Source organism: Staurois parvus, unplaced genomic scaffold (genome assembly GCF_062004578.1).
Source record: "Staurois parvus isolate SC_StPar_1 unplaced genomic scaffold, SC_StPar_1.0 ptg000574l, whole genome shotgun sequence".
NCBI classification, from domain to species: Eukaryota; Metazoa; Chordata; class Amphibia; order Anura; family Ranidae; genus Staurois; species Staurois parvus.
The window spans coordinates 4,709,285-4,737,247 of NW_028318370.1; the positions used below are offsets into that span (position 1 = coordinate 4,709,285).

The 27,963-nt window shown below is 42.5% G+C and overlaps 1 protein-coding gene across 2 annotated transcripts in view; it reads right to left on the reverse strand.

The window, feature by feature from the left end:
- LOC149450477 (cell surface glycoprotein CD200 receptor 1-A-like) overlaps window positions 1-26,683 on the reverse strand; it is a 67,883-nt gene extending 41,200 nt beyond the window's left edge. For both annotated transcript variants that reach the window (XM_089691878.1, XM_089691877.1), the window contains exon 1: window positions 26,498-26,683. In XM_089691878.1, coding sequence (XP_089548004.1) covers window positions 26,498-26,549 — 52 coding nt within the window. In that variant the 5' untranslated portion in view covers window positions 26,550-26,683. The remainder of the gene's footprint in view (window positions 1-26,497) is intronic.
- Window positions 26,684-27,963: the final 1,280 nt, after the last annotated feature.

Consider the following 27,963-nt stretch of genomic DNA (forward strand, 5'->3'; position numbering starts at 1 on the left):
CTTTGTATGGACTATTCAAAGTAAAGTGTTGAAACTTTGCCTTCTGCCTGGTCTTAAGTCACTTAAAGGAGTGTAAGTAACCGGCACAGTTCTACTTTGAGTGTTCAGTTTGGGTCACCAGCACATGGGGTATGAAGGGTGAGCATGTTAAGAGTCATCGTAGTGTGAATTATACATGTAGTTGCAATGAGCAACGAAGGTACAGTCAGTCAAAGCAGCCTGTCTGAAATACCTACCTGTCATAGGTGGAACTGCATCTAGCTACAAAGGAGATGTTATTGGCACCTCCTATGCTGAATTCTGCCATAGCAATCGAGCTCCCCTGCAGAGGTCTCCAGAGGTTCAAGAGATACAGTTAAGTGCATGGTGGAGCCCACACTATGTGTATGGCGGAGCTCCATGCTGCTACTAGGACAGGTAGTAGGAAAACATTGGACAGTTGGCTATGGTCAGTATTCGGCATGGCCCATCTAATTGCAAGTTACCGTGGGAAGATGTACATTTACCTGGGGCCTCACAGTTAACTGAATAACAGTGATAGTGTAAAAGTGCTTTGTGTTGTTCATCTCTAAGTGTCAGAGGCCCGCCTTGAGGTTGAGTATTCCCTAACGGCAACCTCAGCCTTGTCCCAGGGCATTGATGAAAACGGCATGAGAAGCAAAGGTACCCCATGTGTGTTGAAAGTGATCCGGTACCTATTGTAGCCCAAAAGAACCCAACCCAGGGGTAGTCCTCTGATGTGGCCCAGACCCAGTTAATGGGGAACACAGAGGAAGGTCCATCATCAGCTACCTACCCCTCGCCCTACCGACAAGCCCCTGTAGGTGAAGTGGAAGGGCATACAAGCTCTTTTTCCAGGTTTTCCTGAGTACCGTATTTTTCGCTCCATAAGATGCACTTTTTTCCCCCCAAAAAAGGGGGGAAAATGTCAGTGCATCTTATGGAGCGAATATGGAGCGGTCGGTCCGGTATTTCCACCGCCGCCATGTCAGAATACCGGGCCGGCCTCTCAGCTCTGCAGCGGGACCTTATGGAGATGACTGTTGACATTTGGGGAGGTGGGGAGTGGGTACCTGAATTTGACAGATACCCGCTCTTACTTCCGCGGAGTTGTTCTTTGATCTTACCTGTTCCTCTATCCAGCTGTCTTCCCGGCTTCTGTAGTGTGGGCGCTGGGCATGACAGCCGGGTGCCAAGTGCGCATGCGCAAGAAGCGCTGCTTTTTGTGAATGGTAAGGCGGTACCTGGGACACATGACAGATCCCAGAAGCCGCCGGACCAATCACAGCGCAAGAGCTTCTCGCCCATGCGCACTGGGCATCCGGCTGTCATGCCGAGCGCCAACACTACAGAAGCCGGGAAGACAGCTGGATAGAGGAACAGGTAAGAGCGGGTACCTGTCAAATTCAGGTACCCGCTTCCCCCCCTCCCCAAAGGTCAGCAGTCATCTCCTGTACTGTGTCCGCAGTCTCTGGTCATCCCTGTACTGTCCGCAGTCTCTGGTCATCCCTGTACTGTCCGCAGTCTCTGGTCATCCCTGTACTGTCCGCAGTCTCTGGTCATCTCCAGTACTATGTCTGCAGTCCATTAGTTCAGAATTTTTTTTTCCTGTTTTCTGCCTCTAAAACTTAGGTGCGTCTTATGGAGTGAAAAATACGGTATATTCTTGCATGACTTTATTCTCAGAATTAGAGAAGGAAAACATTCTGTCACAGGTGGACAAGAGTCAGGCAGAAGTACAATAGCACAATTGTAATTGCTGTGTGGGGGAAGAATGCCTTTGGAGAAGACATCTTGAAATGCAGAAGAGTAGGAAGGCAGATCTTTAAAGCGGAACTACCCTGCATCACTGCAAACAAACCAAAACTCTATTTAATTCATTTTTAGAGTCCACCCATATCATTTCTGCCCGTGGCTATCTTGAGTAACGGCATATTATTCATATAGCATTTACTTCCTGGAATCCATCTACTCATAGATCAGGTATGCAGGCAGGAGTGTGTGCTTATCTGAGACAACCCCTCCTTCCCTCCCGAAGACTCCTGGGATTTATTACATCATTTGCCTAGGTCTGGAAACTAGGAAGTAATTGAAGAACTGTTAAAAAAAGGTAAAGCAAGTATATATGTTATACTTTCTTATCTATTAATGATAGCACTATAATAATCATAATGCATGAAGGTAAAAGAGCTGGAGCCTTTAACCATTAGCCGCCCAGCCTATAGCAGTTTGGCGGCGGCAAAAATGCTTCACCTTTCTGGGTGCACGCCATTTGGCGTGCTCCCGCACATGCGCAGTTCACGCAGTTGCAGAGCCGCGTACTTCGGACACGGCCGATGACAGATCTGAGTACCGGCCCCCGTTGCCAGTAGCATGTGACCTGCTGTGACCAATCACAGCAGGTCACATGACAGTTGTATACAATGGATGGCTTAATTCATGCCATCCATTGTATACTAGTGTCTAGCTGTGAATGGTCACAGCAGGTCACATGCACATGTCATGTGATTAGCTGTGGCCAAATCACAGCTAAGCACAAAAAAAAAAAAAAACCTGAATGAATCGATGTCATTCTGGTAAATGCTTGCTTATAGCAAAGTAATTATTTGCTATAAGCAAATTGTGTAAAAAAAAAAAAATACTGATCACTTCCCCAAAGTAGTACAATGTTACTATGGTAACATTGTACTGCTTTGGTCATAGTAAAATATGAAAAAAAAATCTTAAAAAAAAAAAAAAAATGTAATAAAAAATTAAAAATAATAATAAAAAAAAAAATATATATATATATATTTTTTTTTTCATACTGTCACCAGTCAGTGTCCCTGATCACCACCATGCCAGTTATATGATGACGCTGTACTGCACTGGTGACAGTATGTAAAAAAAAATAGTGAAAATAATTTTTTTAATTTTCCAAAAAATTATGACAAAAAAAATACAACTTCAAAAAACTCGCCATGCCTCTTATGAAATACGTCGGACTGTCTACTTTGAAAAAAGGGGTCATTTGGGGGATATCTGTACTGTTCTGACATTCTTGGACCTCAAGAAATTAGATTGGCTGTCAGTACTTCAGGATTGATCAATTTTCAGATCTATACCATAGTTTGTGAACTCTATAACTTTCCTACAAACTAAAAAATACATCCTAATTTGGGTTATTTTCACCAAAGACATGTAGCAGAATACATCTCGGCCTAAATTTATGAAGAACAATTATTTATTTACAAACTTTTATAACAGAAACAAAGAAAAATGGGGTTTTTTTTCAACATTTTCGGTCTTTTTTTGTTAATTTAGCAAAAAATAAAAACCCCAGCGGTGATTAAATACCACCAAAAGAAAGCTCTAGATGTGTGAAGAAAATGATAAAATTTTAGTTTGGGTACAGTGTTGTATGACCGCGCAATTGTCATTCAAAGTGTGAGAGCGCTAAAACGTGAAAAATGGCCTGGGCAGGAAGGGGGTAAAATTGCCCGGTATTGAAATGGTTAAAACCACTTTAAGATTTTACTGTCATATTACTTAATGAGTCATCTCAGTAGCATCTTTGATCTCTGCTTCTGTTTGTGGGATAACATACCTATAAAACATACTGTGTGCAAATATATATATATATAGAGAGAGAGAGAGAGAGAGAGAGAGAGAGAGAGAGAGAATGAATATGAGTTGGACAGGCATATGGAAAACCAGGTTAAACCGAAAACAATCCCTAATATGATGTTGGAACCCCTTTGGCATCCAAGAATGCCTGAATTCTCCTGGAAATTGACAAATATAAGTCTTGTATGGTGGATAATGGAATCTGATATCACTTAATGCAAAACATATTCCAGTTTTCGCAGAGATGCTGGAAGTGGAAAATGAGGCCAAGCCTTGTTCTCCAAAATTGACCATAGTGGCTCTATGGTAGTGAGGTCTGGCAAATGCTGCTGTCAGGGAAGGTGTGAGACTTTACCTGCATGCTTGTCAAACCACGATTTGACAACACCAGCTGTGTGAATTGGAGCATTATCATCTTGGTAAGTGGCACTGTCTTCAGGAAACCATGTCTGCACCATGGGGTGCACATGGTCAGCCAAGATTTGTACATAGCAGTGTCTCTACCTTTCAAGGTGATGATGGAGCCTGCAGAATACCAAGATATGGCTGCCCAAACCATAAATGAGCTGCCACCATGCTTTACCATTGGCAAAGGACAGTCCTGATCGTAAGCTTGGGATTGTGTTTGCCACATGTAAATACATTCGGTGGTTGGGAACTGTGTGAACCTCTGAGAACCATTTTCTTATTCCAGGTCACAATCCTGAGCAATGTTCTTTTGTCTGTTTCGGTCAGTTGACTATGTGGATCGTGCTTATGCTTATCAGATGACATTTTCCCCAAAGCTGTATATGCCTTCATGACCTTTGATACTGTACCTTGCAATATGGTAAATAAATTTGGCAACTTCAGTCACAGAGACACCAGCTAAGCGGCACCAACAATTTGCCTTCTTTGTATTTCAATAGTTTTTATTAGTTTTAATCAGTATAAAACAGAGGCGACAAAACATGCCCCCACAGGGGCTATCAATTGCACTGAAAAACATAATAATAAAAGAAAAACAGTGCTCTAACTTCAACAAGGCAGAAAGTACGCCCACGCAGGGGCTATCAATGGCACATAGGTTACAATGACGGTAATGAAATTCTAACTGCAATTAAAGGCAGCTGTCCACTATCACCCAAAAAACTAACAGAAATGGAAAGAAAGAAAGAGAAGAGAAATAAGAGAAAAAAAAAAAAAAAAAGAAAGGAGAAGAGGGGGGCAGAGATCCAAGAGCGCCACCATCAAACGCCAGTGCCTAACGCCATTACATCTCCATACTAGCCAAAGGAAGCGTGGGAAAGGCATATTGCAACCATGGTTCCCATATTTTCGAGAATTTACATTGGGAGTCGTTGCATATGCTCGACATCTGTTCATTAAGCATCATATTGGTCATACGATCCAGCACCCCCTGAAAAGGGACAAACAAACTCTTCCAGGCCTGAGCAATTGTTCTGGTGGCCGACAAAAACAAATAGGACGCCAGCTTTTGCTGATGAGCCAAGAGACCCGGTATGGGGCAATGAAGCAAGGCATACCGAGCATCCCGGCGTATGGATAGATGAAACAACGTGAAAAGGAGGCCAAATACACGAGACCAAAAACGGACCAGTCTCGGGCATGACCACCAGGTATGCAAGACATCGCCACGATGGCCACAACCCCGGAAACATCGATCACTACAAGCGGGATTAGCCTGGGCCAAACGAGCCGGAACCCAATACCAACGAAACAATACCTTATAGGCTGCCTCCAGCGTGGTGGTATTGAATGAGCATTTAGCTATGAGTGACCAGGTCCTATTCCAGTCCTCCGGATCCACATCCACTCCCAGGTCACGCTCCCACTGAACAACATATAAAAGAGAAGTATGCGACGAGCGTCTGTTCAAGGTTGCATAAAGAAGGGAGATAAGGCCCGGGGCGCCCGGGCGCTGCTGGCAATTTGCCTTCTTTGAAGCTCAGTAAGCTCTGACATGACTCCACATAACTAGCAGCGCACGCTGTGAATGACGAAAGTGAGGCTTCCCGCCTGTTAGCTAGGTGTCTCATCACACAGCGAAAGCAAAAGAATGTTACATCACCTCCGCTATCAATGCGTAACATGTCATCACTTTCACACCGGCAAATCATGAAGTGTTTCCGTATTTTTGTCCAACCCCCAAAACAGTGCATTCTTAAAGACCTCCTTCACTTTTTTCAATTTTGTTATGTTGCAGCCTGATACTGCAGTTGTTTCAATTATTTATTTTTCTCATTATTCTACATTCAGTACTCCAATATGATACGGTGAAAACAGAAATTTAGAAATGTTTGCAAATGTATGAAAAAGTCAAAAAGTCTGCAGTTTATTACATCCTGTATTCAGTATGCTATGATTGTGATGTGTGGTCTGGAGATGTGATTATAATTGAGGATTTTAAATGTAAGGGATAGGTCCTAAAGTACGTAAGCAAAGTTTTTAGTAGACATCTCTTACATCGATCTTCCTCTTCTTCTGCCGCCTCTCCCCTCTGCAGCTGTTATGGGCAGTACCAGCTGTCAGAATAACAGTTGATAATTGCTTTGTATAACTCAAAATGCAGCCGCATTAGTCTGCACGTGTCATTGAGTAAATACAAAGAATTAATTTATTGTTTCATTGTATTTATTATTTCGATCATATGTAGCTCAAAACTGTGACGTCTGAAATGCACATAACATCACTTCACAACCTTAGAAGTTACGTTTTTATAAAATAAAATAGATTTCTATTTAAACCCCAATAACCCTTAGTTAACCCTAATCAGCTCTGATAAGGCCTTACCCCCCTTCTTCTCCCCTTAGATAATATTTGCTGGGGATTTCTTTATTTATAATATATATATATGTATTGATCCAGCCCTCAAAATCATAGGAATCCCCTCCATGGACACAGGTGTATAAAATCAAACACCTAGGCATGCAGACTGCTTCTACAAACATTTGTGAAAGAATGGGTTGCTCTCAGGAGCTCAGTGACTCCAAGCGTGGGCCCGTGATAGGTGGTCACCTGTGCAATTAGTCCATCCGTGACATTTCCTGGCTATTAAATATTCCACGCTCAACTGTTAGTGGGATTATAACAAAGTGGAAGCAACTGGGAACAACAGCCACTCAGCCACCAAGTGGTAGGTCACGTCACATGACAGGGCGGGGTCAGCGCATGCTGAAGCACACAGTGCGCAGAAGTCACCAACTGTCTGCAGAGTCAATAGCTAAAGACCTCCAAACTTAGTACGGCCTTCAGATGAGCACAACAACAGTGCGTAGAGAGTTTCATGGAATGGGTTTCCATGGCCGAGTAGCTACATCCAAGTCTTACATCACCAAGTTCAGTGCAAAGCATTGGTGTAAAGCATGCCGCCACTGGACTCTAAAGCAGAGGAGACGTATTCTTTTGAGTGATGAATCACGCTTCTCTGTCTGGCAATCCGATGGACGTGTCTGGGTTTGGCGGCTGCCAGGAGAACGGTACTTACTGACTGCATTGTGCCAAGTGTAAAGTTTGGTGGAGGGGGGATTATGGTGTGGGGTTGTTTTTCAAGGGTTGGGCTTGGCCCCTTAGTTCCAGTGAAGGGAACTATTAAGGCGTCAGCATACCAAGATATTTTGGACAACTTCATGCTCCCAACTTTGTGGGAAGAGTTTGGGGATGGCCCCTTCCTGTTCCAACATGACTGCACACCAGTGCACAAAGCAAGGTCCATAAAGACATGGAGTAGTCAGTTTGGGGTGGAGGAACTTGACTGGCCTGCACAGAGTCCTGACCTCAACCCCATAGAACACCTTTGGGATGGATTAGAGTGGAGACTGCAAGCCAGGCCTTCTCCCCCGACATCAGTGCCTGACCTCACAAATGTGCTTCTAGAAAAATGGTCCAACCTTCCCATAGACAACCTCCTAAACCTTGTGGACGGCCTTCCCAGAAGAGTTGATGCTGTTATAGCTGCAAAGTGCGGGGCCAACTCAATATTGAACCCTACGGACTAAGACTGGGATGCTCCAACAAATACCAGAAACCAGCGCTCAAATCTTCTTGACGCACAGAAAACACAGAATCTAGCACTCCCTGAGGTGCCATCCTTGATAGAGCGGGGAATCTTGACACGGGAAAAAAAGAATAAAACTCTCCTCGTGCATAACCGTGATATATAGGAAATTTACTGTAAAATTACAAATTTATAGTCACAAACCAAAAAGGTCATAAAAACAGAGACAAGGAGCCAAAGATGACAATGGCGGACAGCGGAGGTCCTTGGGTATAAAGTGCTAACACGTTTCGGGAGTTGAAGAGTCGGAGAGTGCGCCCTGTTTTATTTTTTTTTTCCTAAGACTGTGTTGTGGACCTTTTGAATTATGTCTCAAAAATATGACTTTATCAAGACATAATATTATATGACAAACAGCTCAGTATAGCCGGATGCTAAGAGTTAATTTTGTCTTGGTTGAACCCTCAAGGATTCTAGTTAAGAAATGGAGAATGGGGGAAGTGAGTCTTTTCCAAGACAATAAGACTGTTTGGACTGTCAACAAGGACTATTTGTATATTGAGGTTGAGAAGAATGCATATACAGAAAGTCAAACAAATAGCCAGATAGGACTTCGACTTTCAAACATTTTAACAATAATGAGACGGGAACTCAACTGGTTGAAAGCTTAACCAAAACTTGCAGAGTGTGATGAACCAACAGACCTCTGAAACTATTACAATATACTATTGTTCACCAAGGGTGAAAGCATTAACAGTTGTTTACCATGATTCCAATACAAGAGCCAGGCAAACAAAGAGTTTTTCCCTACACATAAAAAATGTTGGTTCTAAAACAAAGAGGTGAAATTCAGGACATTTAAGCCTAAAAATTGACTGTATATAATTACAAAGATATATTACAAAAACATATTATAAATAAGATGTTATAGATTTTACACACCACTAAATATTCAGCAATGGGAACTATATATCACTAACTTGAGTATTGAGATGATGGGAAGTAAGATGTATTATAAACTAGCATTAGTTACATGTCTTATCAAGAAACAAACAGGATGGTATTTCAAGAAGGAATAACTGAATATACACCTATATTCCATGGTCCCTATTTAGAATATTATAGGTATGATCACTTATATCTGGAAAAAGACGTATATTTGATTCCTGAAATTACCTTAAGATTCCACCCAAGGTGAGTCATCTCAAATACTCAAATTGTTCTATGATACATGACCGCCACCTGGCGGGCAGGTGAGAAATAGCTTATGTACACACATTTCTCAACTAGCCAATCAAGAAGCCTGGTGGGAAGGTATCTTAGAACAATGGATTAGTGGATATAAAAGCCCTTGTACCTTTAACAAAAAAAGGAACCTCATGAAAAAAAAAACCTCATCAGAAGACCTCATCAAGAAAAACTCATCAAAAGAAAAGACCGCAGCAAAAGAAAACCTGACTGAAGAAGATCTCTGCTGAATAACTACTCTTCCATCTTTTCAAACTTCCTAAAACTTTACTAAATTTCTAAACCTCTATCCTTATAACTTCCTACATTCTCCCATACTAAATACCTATCACTTGCCCTATAATATCAGTCTAAAGGCGTTCCACTGCCAGCTAAATCCACGGGAGAGTTGCCTAGTCTGAATGCCGGGTGCGGTGAGATTGTTTATTTGATTTTGTATTACCTATTTTCTCTGTTGTGTGGAATCATAAAATTACCTTAGTGTATCACAACAATATTGGGTAGTTAGATATATGTAGAGAGATCCTGTTTTACTGTTAAAAATTGTTTGTTGCCATATTAAAAATTGTTTCATATTTCATAATTTATTGAATATTAATAACCAGAGTATCATATATCAAGGGCTTGCTTCTTGCAATCCTATGGCCACGGCTTGTGAGAATATAACCTTTGAGATATTCGAAATTATTAATTATTAATAAATTTAATAAATAATCAGATCATTTAAAATTGTGATATTGATGTAATTAGTTAGAAACCTTATTATTGTGTTTTACATTGGTAGGATATATTTTTGATTGTGTGTACCAATGTTCATTTATCACCAGTCTTTTGCGTTTCGTGTTAATATATATATAATTTTTGTACATAAATAAATTTTTATATTTATCTATTATAAGGCAAATTTTGTGTGTATGGTACGAAATCATATTGGCTAAAAGAATTCAAGGTATAATAATAAGTGGTGATCAAATTATCAAGGTGTCCAAATTATTGGTTTACTAAATATTTGCCGTATTTTAACGGCTGGAGGCACTGTAATATTTCATCTAAGGGAAAGGGACACGCCCTTTATAAATAAAATATATCCTTACATAAACCACCACAGGATAAATTTGGAGGCGCTGCTGAGAGCCATAGAAATCGTACCATAATACAAAACGCACTGGTGATTGTATATTTGTACACTTTATCAAACATATATTTTGTATCAAAATGGCATCCAGTAATCACGGATCCACCTCTTCCAAGCATAACGAGGAAAATATGGCGGCTCAAGGCATTGAGCAGGAAGCTATGAAGCCAGCTCGGAAAGCTGCCGGTGCTTGGCAGAAGTATGTTGAATGTGAAGTAATAGATTATCTCCGCAAGAGATTAAGTTTGGGGGATAGCAATAATGAATTTGTGGATGAAGAGAAAAAGCAGGCTATGAGTACCTTTGAGGACCTGTTCAACCAAAAGGGCCAGGTTGTTGGGTTTTTAATAGCATTTGCTGGAGCAGAAAGTGATAAAAGCCGTGACAGACTTCTCCTAGAAGCTTGGCCCATGTTATGGTTTATGACCGCTGGAGCTGCCCAGCGGACCATGACTCTAAGGGAGGAGTTGTCAGAGGCCCGCCTCTTGTTAGAAAGCAAAAATCAGGACATTGAGTCTTTGAAAGGGAAGCTTGGTCATGCCGGTATTCGTTTAGACGAATCCCAGAAATATTATGATAGATTGGTCGGAGACTTTCGAAGTGCTCAGGACCTGTATGAAAGAAACTTTCAGGAATTAAAACAACTTCAAGAGAAGTATCAGGACTTAAAAGATGAGGTGGAGTACTTCAGATCAGAGAGGTTATCTCCTGTCAAAATTAAAGTTCACCCAGGGGATAAGCATGACCAGTCAGAACTTACCTTGATAAAATCTGAGCAGAAAACTCTGGAGGAGCAGATTATGAGGTTGACGGCCCAAATAAATTCTGGGGTCCAAAGACGGACCAACCCAGTCAAGCCAGAGGCTGATGAGCGGAGATACCCGCATCACAGCGAAGTATCTGATAGTGAGGCAGGGTCAGAATATAGGTCACCTCCTAAGCTTTTAAGATACACTCCAGAGCGCTCAGAAGGAAAGTATGAGGTTTCATATAGGCAGGAAGGGAAATCCCAGTGGTCATTCAGGAGATATGACACCCCAAAGGTCATTAAGTTCCTGAAGGACACTGTTCCTATGTTTTCTAAGAAAGGGTCCCTTGAGATCACCGAACACATGAAAACATATGAACAGACGTTAGAGATTCTGGGCATTAGAGATGACCACACAAAAATAGAATTGCTGCCATGGGTGTTTGAAGAGAAATACCGGCAATTCTTTGAGACCTTGAGGGCCTATTCCAATCAGTCCTGGAGAGAGGTTAAACATAAGTGCCACATGGAATTTGGGCCTTATAAAACTGTAACCTCTGCCAAGGCTGCGGCCTACAATTTAAAGTGTGGTCCTCACCAAAGCCCTGCAGAATTTCTGGCTGTCCTCAGAAATGCCTATTTCCTGGCTGAAAAGGATCCCAATCCTAACCAGCCAGAATTCAAGACACTATTCTATGAAGCATTACCTGCTTACATAAAATTGGGACTTGCAAAGGATTACAGAAAGGGATGCTCTCTTGATTGGTTGGTGAGAGAGAGTGACTATTTATTCTCGATCCAACAGTCCAGTGAGGGCGGGATAAAAAGAGAACCTCAAAATAGCCCCAAGATAGTAGCAGCCACTACCGTTTCCCCTCCAAATCCAAATTTGCAGGCAGAGAAGAAATCATATGCGGAAGTAGTCCGTGGGGGTAAAACCAATGGTTCCCCTAGATTTGTACCTCAAACCCAGCAAGTGAAGGAGGTCCATAACTTTGCACCCCAAAACCAGTGGGTGAGAAAGGATAGACAAAAGCCAGGGAACTACGGTAGTGGAAGTGAGAAGAATAAAAAGTATGGTAAGGGTCAGTATAGTGATAAGAATCAAAGGAGTCAATGGTATCCTCGGAGGTTCTATTATCCTCGCCAAAACCAACATGGGAATTTTTATGGGAACCCCAATTTCAACAGGAACCATAATTACAATAAGAATCCCAATTTTAATAAGAACTCCGACTTCCAAAGATTTCCTCCACGCCAAGAACACCCTCAAGCTCAAAGGGGGGAAACAGTACCCCAGGCTCCCTTTAATAACAGGGAGACCCCAAAACCTCAGAGAGAACAATGGCGTCGGGACCAGAGCAGTAGTTCTGACTCTGAGTCTCATTACCAGTCCCGTCCAAAATACAAGCGTAAGTATAGGAAGAGGGAGAATCAACAGAATGACTCCTCTGAGCGTATTGGACAAATAGAGGTACAGGTCAGCAAAATGGCTGAACAAATGGACAGGCTTGTCACTCAATTTTCATCCAATCCTTTTTTAGGAGCAGCTCCTGTGACCAACCAAGGGTCACAGAATTAACAGGCAACCAAGCCTTAAACCAACAGGGGAGAACACATGATAGGAGATGTGTGCCCCGTCCCTGACACGCCTACTAATGGAGAAGCTAGTTCTCAGGCAAAGGGGGACCATTTGTTGGTTATTAATGATTCTCCTGCTTTTCAGTGTCCATCTATTGCCCCTAATATAGTCGCGGCATCGGAAGTCGTCGGGATTGACAAGCCAGACGGAGCGCCAACTTCTAGTTGTGCTTCTGTCTTGAGACAGTCCAAGAATCCCACCAGGGAGGATAAGGGTGATGTGTCCACCACATGCGGTGAGATAAGAGCCAGTCATAGGTTATTGAAGGGCCCACAGATCTTCAACCACACTAATTTCATGTGTGAGCTGACTGAATCTGATGGGAGATATTATGCCACAGTACAGGTGCAGGATGCCAGTGATCTTTCTATTGTCGGCCTAATAGACACTGGATCCCAAGCAACCATCATGTCACAAGAACATTTTGATAAAGTGGCGAATGTCATGCCCACCAAGCCGAGACTTAAAAGCTTTGACAGCTCATTGATTGGTGTAGGTGGAGACCCTTTACAAGTCATGGGTACCGCCTGGCTTAAACTGAAACTGGGTAATAAGGAACTGAGACACCCCATCATCATTGCTAGCATCTCCCAGCACCACATGATAATTGGGATGGACTTCCTAAAAAGGCTGAACACGATAGTTGACTGTGTGAACCAAGTACTGTGGTCACAGGTAAATACCCCGATTAAATATGGGAAACTTAAAACTCCCCATTCCCGACAACACTGCCACCTGGTGGAAGAAAGGCCTGGATCATTAGAAATCCATTTCAGGAACAGTCAACTTCCTGATGTAACGGTTATCAAACCTGATGACCATAACCCTATCAGAAGAGATGAGGAACACATTTTTAGAATTCCCCAAGATAAAATAAAAGATATCTCCCTCCAAGATAACATCCTTACGATATCTTTTCATCAGGAGGATAAACCAAGAAAAGGGGGAGATCATACCCAATTCTTGACAGGTATTGAAAGGGTTAACAGCGACTTGTTTATTCCCATCCGGATAAATGGTCTTAATAGGTCAAAATATGCCAAACTAGATTTGAGACAGGAACACAGCTTTGTAAGCCATGGGTTGATAAAACACCTGACCGAAATGGAAATGATCCGTTTCTCCACACCTCAACGTCATTGGATTTCAGACTCCATTGATGACTCTGATGATCACAATTCAATGGCTAGGTGTCTCTTAAACGTCACTGTAGGAAACAAAACAGCCACCCATGTGTTCCTAGTCTTGGATAATCCCCAAACTAAAATTTATTTTGGCAACGATGTATTACATCGCTTTGCAATGCAAGTCGACCTAATTAATGACTGTTTATGGAGTCGACTAAAGGGGGACCCCGAAAAATACCAAAATCTGGACTTAGCTTTAAAATCCCAGCAACAGATGCCTTATGCTGTTGAAGTCCAGGTAGCCCAAAAGATTACAATTCCTAAGGGCATAAATAACTTCATACTCCCCATCCAAGTTAAAAAGGGACATAGACTGAAGGGGTCAGATGCATTGGTATGCCTCTCCCATAAAATGCAGGGGGAGGGACTGAACATTACACACACGCCCCTAGTCAACACACATCAATCCCCGATGTACATTTACGTACATAATCTGTCCAATCAGGACATCGTCTTACCCAAAGAGACCCTTATTGGTCTAGCGGTAGAGACTGAATATTATACCTTTGGGGTCACTAACCAGGTGATTGGACTCATCCCCGATGAATATTTGTCGGAGGAACAATTAATTGAACAAACATTCCATTCATTACCAGAGGGTATTTTCACCATAGAGTCCATTTATCCATTCAATTCTAAAGATGGCACCTGTCGAATCGAAGAGACATCAATTGTCTTTGATCACCCAATCAAAGAACAAGAGTACCCCAAAGAACCTGGATGGCAGGAGAACACACACACACATCACATACCCAATGACCTCACCACGAAACTTGAAGAGGCATATGAGATAGGTCAGCCGGAAAGCTTTCCTGGATTCAAGGAGTTAGTGGAAGAGATGGTGGCCCTCGCCGATGCATGTGCCAGTGATCTCGACCGACAATTGCTCCGAGAGCTTCTCCTTGAATTCCAAGAGATCTTTGCCAAGGATTCTTACGATTGTGGGACTACTGACCTACACATCGCTAGGATCCAAACAGATCCAGATGCCCCACCAGTATTTGTAAGACAGTATAGGTTACCATTAGCTTCCTATGAATCTCTAGCTGAGATTATCAGGAAGTTACATGAAAGGGGTATAATTCGGCCCATCCACAGCTCCTACAACCACCCGATCCTGGGTATCTTAAAACCCAATGGACAATGGCGTCTGTGCGCTGACCTCCGTCAGCTAAACAAACGTGTGTACATGTCAGGATGGCCTGTCCCATACATAGACCAATGTCTCGCCCAGCTCCAAGGATCCCAAGTTTTCACAGCCTTGGATTGTGCACAGGGGTATTGGACCATAAAGGTGAGTGAGGAAGACCAATACAAACTGGCTTTCAGTTTTGGGAATCGACAATATTGTTGGGTGAGAATGCCTTTCGGATTCATAAATTCCGGACATGAATTTGCTGTGTTCATGCACAAGGCCATGCCAGACGCCTTCGAAAGGGGGACGTTGGCATATGTGGACGATATCCTGATCAAAAGTACTGATATGGCCAAACACATTACAGAACTTCGGCATGTCCTGGGCCAATTAAAAGCAGCAGGAGTTAAACTGTCCTTACAAAAAGCCCAGTGGTGTCGCACGAAGGTAAACTTCCTAGGCCATGAAGTTACTGCTGAAGGTTTGAACCCACAAAAGAAGAAAGTTGAGGCGGTTATGAACTGTAAAGTCCCTACTAACCTTAAAGAATTGAGATCATTCCTAGGTATGGTAAACTACTCGCGTAAGTTTATTGATAATTACGCCGAGATAAGCAAGCCACTGCTTCACCTACTGAAGAAGGATGTCGAATGGTCGTGGGGTAAGAAACAGGAGGACGCCATGAAGGAATTAAAGGAACGTCTCACACAAGCCCCGTGTCTCAGATATCCCGAAGGGGGTAAAAATTTCTATCTAGAGACAGGGTTTACGCAGGTAAGTATGAGTTCTGTTCTTTACCAGAAACGTGATGATGTCAGTAAGGTGATTGCCTATGCCAGTAAAACTTTGTCCCCGGTTGAAGTAAAGTTCAGTGACTGTGAAAAAGCTCTATTGTCCACCGTGTGGGCATTACAGAATTTCCGCAGTTACATTCAGGGAGAGAGAATCATTGTTGAAACGGCACACCAGCCTTTACAGTATTTAAAGAGTGAACGTATCAAGGGAGGAAATGTGTCTAATAGCCGCATCACTGCTTGGACTTTGTCTTTGCAAGGGTGGCCTCTTGAAATTCGGTACAAACAGAACAAGGAAAGTCCAGTAGCCCAGGGCCTAGCCGAGCTCCATGATTGTTCCGCAACTACGCCTGCTATGGAGGCCCCGGACACTGACTTTCTGGAAGAACAACTGTTCTCTCCCTACAAGGTTTATGATGAAGAATACTGTAAACAGCTGCCGTGTGTATATGTGGATGGTTGTGCTTTTCATCACAAGGATGGGGAACAGCTCCAACTAGTGGCAGGTATTGGAATCGTTTGGACCCAAGGTGTCACCCCAATTTCTGTGGGATACAAACTTGGACCAAAAAGCAGTCAGGTTGCTGAACTTACTGCAATCCTTAGAGCAGTTGAGATGGCTATAGAGTTCAACATCAGAGAGTGTGCCATCATAACCGATTCCAATTATGTCAGGAATAGTTTTGTGGAGTATTTCCCTAGGTGGAAGCGAAACAACATGAACAAGAGTAATCACAAACCCATGAAACATGGTAAGCTCTTTTGTCACATCGATGAACTGGTAAGGTCCAATGATATCACCCTGCACTTCAAGAAGACCAAAGGCCACTCCAAGGTTCTAGGTGCCGAGAAGGAAGGGAACGATCTGGCCGATTCTCTAGCCAAGGAAGGGGCAATCACCGGTGAACTGTTAGACATTGACCAATTTTTAGGTACCGTACAGGTTGAAGCGGTCACCAGGCAACAGGCCAGAACAGCTGGTGATCCAAATGCATTACAGTGGAGTCACGATTCTCCTAGTGAGGATTTAATTACTGCCCAAAAAGAAGACCCAATAATTGGCTTGTTTTATAGTCATATGGAAGATCCCAACCAAAATCCCATAAATAAGGAAGTATGTAGTGGGAAGGAGGATTTACGTATCTTAATGAAATCCAAATCCCAATTCTCTTTATACCAGGGATTGTTGATACGAACCTCAAAGGGTGGCGTACAACAATGGGTCGTCCCACTTAAATTTAGAGGTTTGATGCTACAGCATGCCCATGATGCTCCCACTTCCGGTCATCGTGGAGAGAAGATCACGTATGAGATCCTGCGGGATTATGCCTACTGGCCTCATATGTTACGTGATGTGAAGGAGTACTGCCAAGGTTGCCTAATATGTCCCCAATTTCAACCTACCAAGCCAACTCACAGAGCACCTCTCCAGAAGAGGGGGATATGTATGCCTTGGTCAGACCTTCAGATGGATTTTATTGGGCCCGTAACAAAATCTTCACGAGGAAATCGGTATATGTTAACAGTTACATGTTTATTCACCAAGTATGTCGAATGTATACCAGCACCAAATAATAGCTCCGAGACATGTGCTGCATTGCTAATAAATCATGTATTTTCTCGTTTTGGTCTCCCACAGAAGATAGAGTCTGATAGAGGATCGCACTTCACTAGCGAAGTGATGGCCAAATTGTGGAAGATTTTGGGGGTTAAAAGGAAATTGCATATCGCCTATCGGCCAGCCTCTAGTGGTGGTGTAGAACGATACAATCAGACCATCGTTAATGTCCTTAAAAAATTTGTTAAGGAAACAGGCAAAGATTGGGATGTCAAACTCCCGCTGGTCCTGATGGCGTTGAGGGCTACTCCGAATACAGTTACAAAAATGTCATCTTTTGAACTGATGACAGGTAGACGGATGGTACTGCCCCAGCACTTATTGTATCGCACTACAGATCAAAATTTGATCAATGCTACCACCACACACCAGTACATAGAGGATTTACGTAAACATCTGCAATATGCTTTTGCCTTTGCCCAGCGAAATTTGGAAAGAGCTGCAACTAGTGCGAAGACATACTATGATCTCAAAACCTCCAAGAAGGAATATGAGATTGGTGACAAAGTCTATCTATACAACTTTGCAAGAGACCAGATCAAGGAACGGAAATTCCTTCCATCTTGGAAAGGTCCGTTCTCTATCATTGATAAAATCTCTCCGGTCGCATATAAATTGCAGGTTACCCGGTATGGTGAAATCAGTGATAGATGGGTGCACATCAACCAATTACGTGCTTGCCATCCAAAGTCTCAATTGCAGTTGTTGGAAGACTAACCCACCAGTTCCTATCTGGAGATATTGAGATCATTATTAAATTTCCTTTGAACATATAATTCATCTTTTGCCTTACAGGATCCAGTAATATAATTTTATGTATATCCAATACTTAAACTGTTCATTTTAATAATTTAGAAAGGAAGGCCCAGACGATGACTAAACCGGCGATCGGAGTTGTCAATGACCAGACCCTAGAAGGAAGCTATAATGTCCTGTGGGAAAGACCAGATGCCAGAGATCGATCCGGAGACGATAACCTGATGTCCCAGGCCACCAAGGGCCAGTCCAGAGGAAAAGACCCGCCTAGGAGACCGTCTACGAGACCTGTCGTGCGGAGGACCCATGGACCCCAAGGTGGATGTGCCAGGCCAGGCCGGCCTCATCACAAGACCAGGATCGTCATCAGAAGTGTCCATTTAAAGACGCCGAGTCAAGTTGAGGACCAACCAGCATCACCGCTGCCATTTTATTATAAAAAAAAAAAACAAATTATTTTTTTTTATTATTTCATTCACTTCACCGGAGAAGACGAACGATCACTCTAACCAAAAGTCCCACTCATGTTTTTCGATACAGACACCCCTCTACACGTGCCTGTACCCCAAAAAAAAGGGGGATTTGTTGTGGACCTTTTGAATTATGTCTCAAAAATATGACTTTATCAAGACATAATATTATATGACAAACAGCTCAGTATAGCCGGATGCTAAGAGTTAATTTTGTCTTGGTTGAACCCTCAAGGATTCTAGTTAAGAAATGGAGAATGGGGGAAGTGAGTCTTTTCCAAGACAATAAGACTGTTTGGACTGTCAACAAGGACTATTTGTATATTGAGGTTGAGAAGAATGCATATACAGAAAGTCAAACAAATAGCCAGATAGGACTTCGACTTTCAAACATTTTAACAATAATGAGACGGGAACTCAACTGGTTGAAAGCTTAACCAAAACTTGCAGAGTGTGATGAACCAACAGACCTCTGAAACTATTACAATATACTATTGTTCACCAAGGGTGAAAGCATTAACAGTTGTTTACCATGATTCCAATACAAGAGCCAGGCAAACAAAGAGTTTTTCCCTACACATAAAAAATGTTGGTTCTAAAACAAAGAGGTGAAATTCAGGACATTTAAGCCTAAAAATTGACTGTATATAATTACAAAGATATATTACAAAAACATATTATAAATAAGATGTTATAGATTTTACACACCACTAAATATTCAGCAATGGGAACTATATATCACTAACTTGAGTATTGAGATGATGGGAAGTCAGATGTATTATAGACTAGCATTAGTTACATGTCTTATCAAGAAACAAACAGGATGGTATTTCAAGAAGGAATAACTGAATATACACCTATATTCCATGGTCCCTATTTAGAATATTATAGGTATGATCACTTATATCTGGAAAAAGACGTATATTTGATTCCTGAAATTACCTTAAGATTCCACCCAAGGTGAGTCATCTCAAATACTCAAATTGTTCTATGATACATGACCGCCACCTGGCGGGCAGGTGAGAAATAGCTTATGTACACACATTTCTCAACTAGCCAATCAAGAAGCCTGGTGGGAAGGTATCTTAGAACAATGGATTAGTGGATATAAAAGCCCTTGTACCTTTAACAAAAAAAGGAACCTCATGAAAAAAAAAACCTCATCAGAAGACCTCATCAAGAAAAACTCATCAAAAGAAAAGACCGCAGCAAAAGAAAACCTGACTGAAGAAGATCTCTGCTGAATAACTACTCTTCCATCTTTTCAAACTTCCTAAAACTTTACTAAATTTCTAAACCTCTATCCTTATAACTTCCTACATTCTCCCATACTAAATACCTATCACTTGCCCTATAATATCAGTCTAAAGGCGTTCCACTGCCAGCTAAATCCACGGGAGAGTTGCCTAGTCTGAATGCCGGGTGCGGTGAGATTGTTTATTTGATTTTGTATTACCTATTTTCTCTGTTGTGTGGAATCATAAAATTACCTTAGTGTATCACAACAATATTGGGTAGTTAGATATATGTAGAGAGATCCTGTTTTACTGTTAAAAATTGTTTGTTGCCATATTAAAAATTGTTTCATATTTCATAATTTATTGAATATTAATAACCAGAGTATCATATATCAAGGGCTTGCTTCTTGCAATCCTATGGCCACGGCTTGTGAGAATATAACCTTTGAGATATTCGAAATTATTAATTATTAATAAATTTAATAAATAATCAGATCATTTAAAATTGTGATATTGATGTAATTAGTTAGAAACCTTATTATTGTGTTTTACATTGGTAGGATATATTTTTGATTGTGTGTACCAATGTTCATTTATCACCAGTCTTTTGCGTTTCGTGTTAATATATATATAATTTTTGTACATAAATAAATTTTTATATTTATCTATTATAAGGCAAATTTTGTGTGTATGGTACGAAATCATATTGGCTAAAAGAATTCAAGGTATAATAATAAGTGGTGATCAAATTATCAAGGTGTCCAAATTATTGGTTTACTAAATATTTGCCGTATTTTAACGGCTGGAGGCACTGTAATATTTCATCTAAGGGAAAGGGACACGCCCTTTATAAATAAAATATATCCTTACATAAACCACCACAACTGGGATGCCAAGTTCATGTGCGTTTAAAGGCAGGCGTCCCAATACTTTTGGCAATATACAGTAGTGTATATATATATTAGAGTCTGGGATTATTAGTAACTGTGGTAATGCTCCAGAACTATATAAAAAGATGTTTTTAAACAAACAGGACGTCTTTAGTTTTTCAAAGGTAAATTAACGCAACAGTTTAACCTACAAACAGAAAATGGCTTAATTTCAGCAAAACAACAAAATAAGAGTCTGCTTATCTACAGTACAATAAGAAAAAAGTGTTTCAGCAACACAAAGCTTTTACCGAGAGAAAGTATCACCCAGTCCAAGCACAATTCAAAGTGTCGCTAAACCCATGACCTTGTATACACTATATCTGGTCTTCCCGGACCCTGCATTTACTATATCTGGTCTCCCCGGACCCTGCATTCACTATATCTGGTCTCCCCGGACCCTGCATTCACTATATCTGGTCTCCCCGGACCCTGCATTCGCTATATCTGGTCTCCCCGTACCCTGCATTCACTACATCTGGTCTCCCCGGACCCTGCATTCACTATATCCGGTCTCCCCGGACCCTGCATTCACTATATCCAGTCTCCCCAGACCCTGCATTTACTATATCTGGTCTCCCCGGACCCTGCATTCACTATATCTGGTCTCCCAGGACCCTGCATTCACTATATCTGGTCTCCCTAGACCATGCATTCACTATATGTGGTCTCCCAGGACCCTGCATTCGCTATATCCGGTCTCCCTGGACCCTGCATTCACTATATCTGGTCTCCCCGGACCCTGCATTTACTATATCTGGTCTCCCACAGTACATAGAAGTAACAAGACTGCTATATACTGCTAATGGGAAAAGGTTTTTAGCAGTTTATATTTACTAAAATAATTGAATTTCTATGTTCTATCAGTGTCCAGCTGAGCACTGGTTAAAGCTTGTATGAGGAGTTTTCATTCTCCACTGACTGTCCTATGAGGCTGCATAACCGCTGACCGTCTGTATGGACAGTGCTGATTGGCCCTGTGCAACTAAAATGCACCCTCCCCTCCAAAAAAAACTCTCCAGCAATACACATCAAAATGAGCATGTTCAGAGTGCTTCCTAGGGCTCTGTACTATCAGCAGATGGATTGGGGACAGTAACAGAAGGTGAAGATCAGAGAAGACAGGATCAAACAGTCTTTTTACATAAGATAAGAGTGGTCCAGCGAGCGCTAAAGCAATGAAAATATAAGCAGCTGATACACTAAAAGGAAACCGTAAAACCTCTCAAGCATACAAAATAAAAGAAATATATAAAAAAGTGCAACGCTAATGAACAATATGTTTATAATGAATCTGAGGCTAACCACAACCTCCAATAAAATGAGTATAAAGTCTAGAGAAATAATGTCCAATAATAATAACAAATAGATTAAAAACGGTGACTTCGTTACTCCCAGTGAGGCACACACTAGATATCGTGTAGGAAATATAAGAAATGCGCACTCACCAGATGCGCAATATGAAAGCGCAATAATAAAAGCCAGAGGTCCCCTCTTGTCCTATGGAAGGTGCAGCTCACACTGGGCAGGCTTTCTCACAATAATGGTGCCTTTAGAGGTCTTCTCTACTGATGGGGGCTGCGGTGGGGGTCAGCACAAATGAGTCACTCTCCTCTGGGCCTTGGGGTAGTCACCATAGGGTCCTGGGGGATTAAATGCTCGGTGTGGAGCAGAGAATAGTGGCCATAGTGTAGTAGGTCAAAATCTCAAATCTTTATTAGTAAATCAGAGTAGTAAACATACATAGAAAGAACTTGCCAGTAAAGTATATGTAAGTCATACAGCAAAACTGTTCAAGTCACTAACCAGCTGGGTAGTTATGGAGGCCACCGGACCTACTTGATCCGTTGGCGTGTGTGGCAAACTTGCTCATCAGAATTGGAGCGGAGTTCCCCCTCAACCCTCGTTTTCGTGTTCTATCTGTTTATCTGAGGCATTTCTCAAATCACTCCTCACATCCCCCCTGCATTCCTGTGAGGCAAAGGTTATCTTCTGGCAGATGGTGTGGGGGACAACCAGGAAGACATGAGAAGTGGAGCCAGCCAGTCTACAAAGGTGTCACTTTTATCACCCAAAACTATGTAGGCCCACTCATTATCAAACCAACCAGAATAAGTGCACAGTCCTCAGATCAAATGTATGGTTCACATCACGGGATATGAGCTGGTAGTTTAGTGTAGGGTTTCCCAATGACCACTCCCAAGTCAGAGCCCCTTCCCTTCCCCTGAGAGACCTATTAAGAGAGTTAGAGTTTGTGACACACACACACAGGGATCTCCGAGCAACATCGTAACAGAGGAGATCAAAGAACCTTTCGGCTCACAACTTGAATTTGCTAAAACCAGGCAAGGCAAGTAACTTACCCTGTATTTTCTCGCTATTCTGTTTGCTGTGTCTTTGTATACATATATATATATTCTTGTGTCATCTCTGTAACTATTTATTTGCATCTGTTTGACTCTGTTAGAAATAAATCTTTCTTTCTGAAAGTGTTAAACTGTTTCTAAGCACTTACTTGCAATTCACGAATCCCTGCCTTTGAAGAGACGCTACGGTTTGTCATATATCTCTGTATAGCAAGGTCCGCGGGCCGTGCTATATAGACCAATATTTCAATCATTATAGTGTATATTTAGTAACGGGAGTTTCCCAGTCTCCGACAAAAGTGGTGGTGGCAGTATAGGGTTAGTTGCGTAACTAACCTGACCCAGTAACAAGCGCATCCAGGCTGCAGGCACCGATTGTAGTCCATTAGCTGGGCAATCGCTGTGTAGGGTGCAGCTGGGTGGGGCCTTGTTACGCGCGTCACACCGCGGTTTTGGATCGGCCGGCCCTTCGGTCACGAGTTTGGTGAGAAGGTCTGGGGTCTGACGCCGTGGGCGTGACGTATTACTGTTAGTCGCGGCTGGGCGATTGTCGCCTGTTGGTGGCGGTGACCGCGGGTCGTGACAGCGTGACATCTCAGGCGTGTGTGGTTCCTCCTTAACACGTTTCGCACATCAAGTGCATTCTCAAAAGGGGTCATGCCTTTTTACACAATGCGGAGGATTAACCCCTTAGGTTCCACAGTGAGTACAACAAGCATGCTTTACTGCATATACAGACTGATTTTACTGTTGTGGGTTTAGCAAAACTTTAGGCAACTCCCAGCAGAACACAACAGTTATGAAGTTTTTTAGACACTTGCCCACTCTCACTATTCCACACCTCTTGTCTTTAAGGGCCTCTTCCTGGTGATAGGTTAATGCATTTGGGACCGGAGTCCCTGTAGTGAAGGTTGGAGGATCTTTCCCACCCAAAAAAATGTCTTTGAGCCTCTAAATTCCGGGTCCTAAATGAGGAAATGAACAACTTCTGAGTACACCAGTTGCATACAATTCACCCCCCTTGGGTGAAATATAGTGTTCATCCAGGACCCATCCTTGGTGTCCTGTACAATAAATCATATATATATATATTATTATTATTATACAGGATTTATATAGTGCCAACGGTTTGCTCAGAGCTTTACATTATAGCGGGAGACAATACAGTAACAATACAGTTCAATACAAGAGGGATTTGAGGGCCCTGCTCCTTGGAGCTTACAATCTAGGAGGGAGGGGTGAATGGTACAGTAGGTAGTCACTGTGGGGGATGGAGTGGTTGCAAGAGTAAAGGATTCCAGAATTAGCAGAGGGCAGGATAGGCTTCCCTGAAGAGATAGGTTTTCAGTGATCGCCAAAAGGCAAGTAGAGTAGGTAATAATCTGATAGATTGGGGTAAGGAGTTCCAGAGGATGGGTGACGCCCTGGAAAAGTCTTGGAGATGAGCATGGGAGGAGATGAGGGAGCTAGAGAGTAAGAGGTCTTGTGAGGAGCGGAGAGTACTGTTTGGCTGATATTTAGAGACAAGATCAGTTATGTAAGTTGGGGTAGTGTTGTGGATGGCTTTATATGTCATTGTTAGAGTACTGAATTTTATCTGTTGGGCAACTGGGAGATAGTGGAGGGATTGGCAGAGAGGGGTGGAGGCCAGTTGAGGGATTGGCAGAGAGGGGTGGCAGATACAGAACAGTTAGTAAGGTGGATGAGTCTGGCAGCAGCATTCATGATAGACTGAAGAGGGGATAGCCTGCGATGAGGTAGACCAATGAGGAGGGAGTTACAGTAGTCAAGGCGAGATATAACAAGGGAGGGAATAAGTTGCTTAGTGGTTTCCGAGGTTAGGACCGGTCGTATCTTGCAGATGTTGTGGAGGTGAAGTCTACATCATTTTGTCAGCGATTGGATCTGGGGCTGGAAGGACAGATGGTAGTCTAGGATTACACCTAGTACTCTGGCGTGAGGGGATGAACTGAGGATGGCGTTATCAATATTTATGAAGAAGTCAGGGGAGGGGGCACGGGATGGGGGAATACTAAGAGCTCAGTTTTGGAGAGGTTGAGTTTGAGGAAGTGGAGTGACATCCATGCCGATATGTCGCTTAGTAGGCTAGCGATGGAATAGGTGCAGGAACTCCTCCCTTCTGAGCGACCCTTTTCTCCGCCCCCTATTCTCCTCCGAGCACTGTCCCGTGGTTCCACCTCCTACCCACCTCCCAGTGCTGCCCCTTTTAGAGAAAACTGAACCAGGTACTATGTTATGGTGCTAAGTAGTTTGGAATTAATGATAACAAGAAAAGCAGTAAAATAGATCCCATAAAGCCAGCAAAAAAAAAACCGCCCCCGGCAACAATAGATACCCCCAGCAACAAAAGACCCCCTGTAGCATCAACAGATCTCTAAACCCTCCAGCAGCCAGCAATAATAGACCCCTCCCTCAACAGTAGATCCCTGACAGCAACAAATGGCCCCCTCCGATACATAAGACCCCCATAGCAACAACAGATCCCCCACCAGCAACAATAGCCCCCACTCAAAAATAGATCCCTTCCAGCATCATTAGATCCCCTAGCAAGCATCAACACCCCCTAGCAACAACAGATCCCCCACCAGCAACAATAGACTCCACTCAAAAATAGATCCCTTCCAGCATCATTAGATCCCCTAGCAAGCATCAACACCCCCTAGCAACAACAGATCCCCCACCAGCAACAATAGACTCCACTCAAAAATAGATCCCTTCCAGCAACAATAGACTCCACTCAAAAATAGATCCCTTCCAGCAACAATAGATCCCCTAGCAAGCATCAACACCCTCCAGCACAGCCCAGCACCCCTTGCCATCACATATATCCAGTGCTGGAGGTGCCAGAACTGCATTTCCCCACGTTCCTGTCCTGTATATATGTGTGTGTTTTGTTTTTTTTTTAAATTTTGATGCACTTAGTTACTTATTTTGCATAACAAACAAATGCACAAAATCAATGTATTTCTATGATTTTTAGGATCACAACTCCTGCCAGGTTTTCACTGCTAGCGAGGGTTTGTTTAAAAAGTTTTCCCCTCAACACCTGTTCTAATGACAATGGCTTCACCATACAACCCTGCAACAGGGACACCGATTTTAGCATTCCTCGTTTCTACATTTTATTTCTCTGTGTGTTCCATTGCAGATTCTTTTTAACTTAACTTCTAGACTGTAAGCTCGAAAGAGCAGGACCCTCGAACCCCTCGTGTATTGTTTTGTCACTGTATTGTCTCATGTTCTGTCCCCCACTATAATGTACAGCGCTGAGCAAACCTTCTGGTGCTATATAAATACTGTATAATAATAATAATAATAACTTTCTGTAGAACAAAGCCATTGTCACTGGGAATGGAAAGAAGGAGAAATATTCGCAACAGAGTCCTGGACAACAATAAAAACCTGTCAGTTGTTCTAATCCTTCCCCACTCTATCCAAAATCTAAAATAAAAAGACAATTTAATCTCACTGAAAAATTGTAAAAATCATGCATACAAATATCTATCAGCAGCCACTGAAAACATGTTCTAAATGGAACAGCCCTTTAAGCCTCTCTTCACACTCGTACAACACTTGGTGTGGGGCTATCAAGGCTACGTGAACTTACCTGTTGAGAGAGTATACCCACAAACACACAATATCAGGAGGGGAACGATCATGTTGCTTGCAGTCAATGTATTTCAGGCTTAACACTGAGGATTAAAGCAAAAATATCTTCCTTTATTTTCCATGGTCGGTCCAGCTCCACAACAGAGGGTTTAACTGCTCAACTTTACGCTCTCTCTGCTGAAGAAGTTCCTACTTCCAACACCGTTCACTGAAACTTCCTGTTGTCTAACTAGAGAAGTTTTTCATTGTGTTAAACTAGAACACCCCCCCCCCCCCCGAGGGTTTAAAGTAACTCTAAAGGTACAGTTGTGTTCAAAATAATAGCAGTGTGTTGAAAAAAGTGAATAAAGCTCAAAATCCTTCTAATAGCTTTTATTTCCATCCACACAAATGCATTGGCAACACGACAAATTCTATTCCAAATCAAAACATGAAGAAAAATACATCAAATTTGTGTTGTTCCTCTAAAAAAATTGAAGAAAAGTGAATATTAGATTGTTCAAAAAATAGCAGTGTTTGTATTCTTCTTTACAAACTCAAACATTCACTATATAAACTGAAAAATGTTTGAAGATTTTGCTTTCCTTTGAATGACTTCATGAATATTTGGTTGTAGTCGCACTGTTTCTGAGAACTGCTGTACATCTGTGTTGCATGGAGTCACCCAACTTCTGGCCCCTGTGATCAGGTATTCCAGCCCAGGATGATTGGACCACATTCCACAGTTCTTCTCTATTTCTTGGTTTTGCCTCAGAAACTGCATTTTTGATGTCACCCCACAAGTTTTCTATTGGATTAAGATCCGGGGATTGGGCTGGCCACTCCATAACGTCAATCTTGTTGATCTGGAACCAAGATGTTGCACGTTTACTGGTGTGTTTGGGGTCGTTGTCTTGTTGGACACCCATTTCAAGGGCATTTCCTCTTCAGCATAAGGCAGCATGACCTCTTCAAGTATTCTGATGTATTCAAACTGATCCATGATCCCTGGTATGCGATAAATAGGCCCAACACCGTAGTATGAGAAACATCCCCATATCATGATGCTTGCACCACCATGCTTCACTGTCTTTACAGTGTACTGTGGCTTGAATTCAGTGTTTGGGGGTCGTCTGACAAACTGTCTCCGGCCACTAGACCCAAATAGAACAATCTTACCATTCACACATGGAGCTGTGGCTTGGCCCTGCCCCCTCTCTCTTCTCATTGGCTGACTGGCTGTGATTGACAGCAGCGGGAGCCAATGGCTGTCTCAGCCAATGAAGAGACAAAGGCCTGGGACAGCCGAGGCTGTCCTTTACATCAGTGGATCGCGACGAGGCTCAGGTAGGTATTGAGGGGGCTGGGGCATGGCCGGATCTAGGTGGGGTGCTGGAGTGGGCTATGCCCCCCCAGATTCCAGTTGCAAGCTTTGAATCAGCTGACCAAAAATGCCCAGTGTCCGCAAGCAGGAAGGCTGACACA